The following is a 1,273-nucleotide window of genomic DNA, read 5'->3' as shown; positions in this document are numbered from 1 at the left end:
TTGAATTCAAATTTTAATTAAAAGTAACTATTAAAAAAAATTATAGTCAAAATACTTGCACTTTTTGACTCTATGCCATAAAGTCTGAAAGCATTATGACAACAAAACTCTATACGAAGAAGGAGATAAGTTGAATTTGCTTACATTTGTATTCCACTAATTAAGAAGCAAAAAGATTTAGTTTTTCTGGTGAATTCGCTCCATGATTGCTTGAAACTTTGGGCTGTATTAGAAACCTCACACACTTAGCCCAGAAATTCTCAACGCACTAAAAAAGATAGAAAACGAAAAGATCAAATCTTTATTAACAAAGAAAATTCAGTACACTCAAATTACAACTCCACACAAAAAGAACCACAAAACACCCATCACATTGCAGATTACACTCATCTATATTACTTGTCTATTAGAAGATATTGTAATTCTAATACCTTCTTTCAGACCAAACTGCAACACCCCATAGATGGAATTTGCCATTGTTTTCAGTCAACCAGAGATCTCAATGGCCTTGACATCTGGTTTCTTGACCTCCTCTTTAGGAACAGTCACTGTCAGGACTCCGTTCTCCATGCTTGCCTTAACCTTGTCAACTTTTGCATTCTCTGGCAGCCTGAATCTTCTCAAGAATTTCCCACGTGATCTCTCAACTCTATGCCACTTATCGTTCTTCTCTTCCTTCTCTTTGCTTCTCTCTCCACTTATCTGCAAAACCCTGCCTTCTTCTACCTCCACTTTCACTTCCTCTTTCTTTATTCCTGGAAGATCAGATTTGAAAACGTGAGCCTCCGGAGTTTCCTTCCAGTCTATGCGTGTGTTGGCAAATGCTGAAGTTTCATTTGCGGACTCAGAGCGAGGAGCTGAAACTGAGAGAGATGTGCTTGGGAATGGAAAGTCATGGAAGGGATCCCAGAAGTCGAGAGAGAAAGGATCGAAGACGTTGGTTCTCCGGCCACCGAAGAAGCTGCTCGGAATGAGAGACATTTTTCTTGCTTGGTTTTTGAAATGGGAATTGAGAGAAAAGAACAAGATTGCTCAGTGAAGGCTTGTTTGTATTTGTGTATTTCTATGCTTAGATCTGTGGTTTGAAGAGAGGAAAGAAGGAGGTATATATAGTGTGCGGTTTCTTAACTGTTATATGATGAAACTTCTAGAAGTGTATGGTTAGTTCTGGATGGTTCACGAAGAAGGAAACAGGAGATCTTTCTAGAACGTGGAGGAAATTGGAGTAAAGGATCGTGTCTGACGTGTGTGAGTAATTATACAGTACAACAAC

At 38.7% G+C, this 1,273-nt stretch overlaps 1 protein-coding gene across 1 annotated transcript; it reads right to left on the bottom strand.

The window, feature by feature from the left end:
* Positions 1-278: 278 nt before the first annotated feature.
* On the bottom strand, positions 279-1,073 carry LOC110631253 (17.3 kDa class I heat shock protein). The gene has a single exon (XM_021779019.2). The coding sequence runs from the start codon at positions 979-981 to the stop codon at positions 487-489; it is 495 nt and encodes a 164-aa protein (XP_021634711.1). The 5' UTR covers positions 982-1,073; the 3' UTR covers positions 279-486.
* Positions 1,074-1,273: the final 200 nt, after the last annotated feature.

Source organism: Manihot esculenta, chromosome 14, assembly GCF_001659605.2.
Source record: "Manihot esculenta cultivar AM560-2 chromosome 14, M.esculenta_v8, whole genome shotgun sequence".
Classification (NCBI taxonomy): domain Eukaryota; kingdom Viridiplantae; phylum Streptophyta; class Magnoliopsida; order Malpighiales; family Euphorbiaceae; genus Manihot; species Manihot esculenta.
Note: the sequence above shows the minus strand (reverse complement) of the source record. Positions and strands in the feature narration are given on the sequence as shown.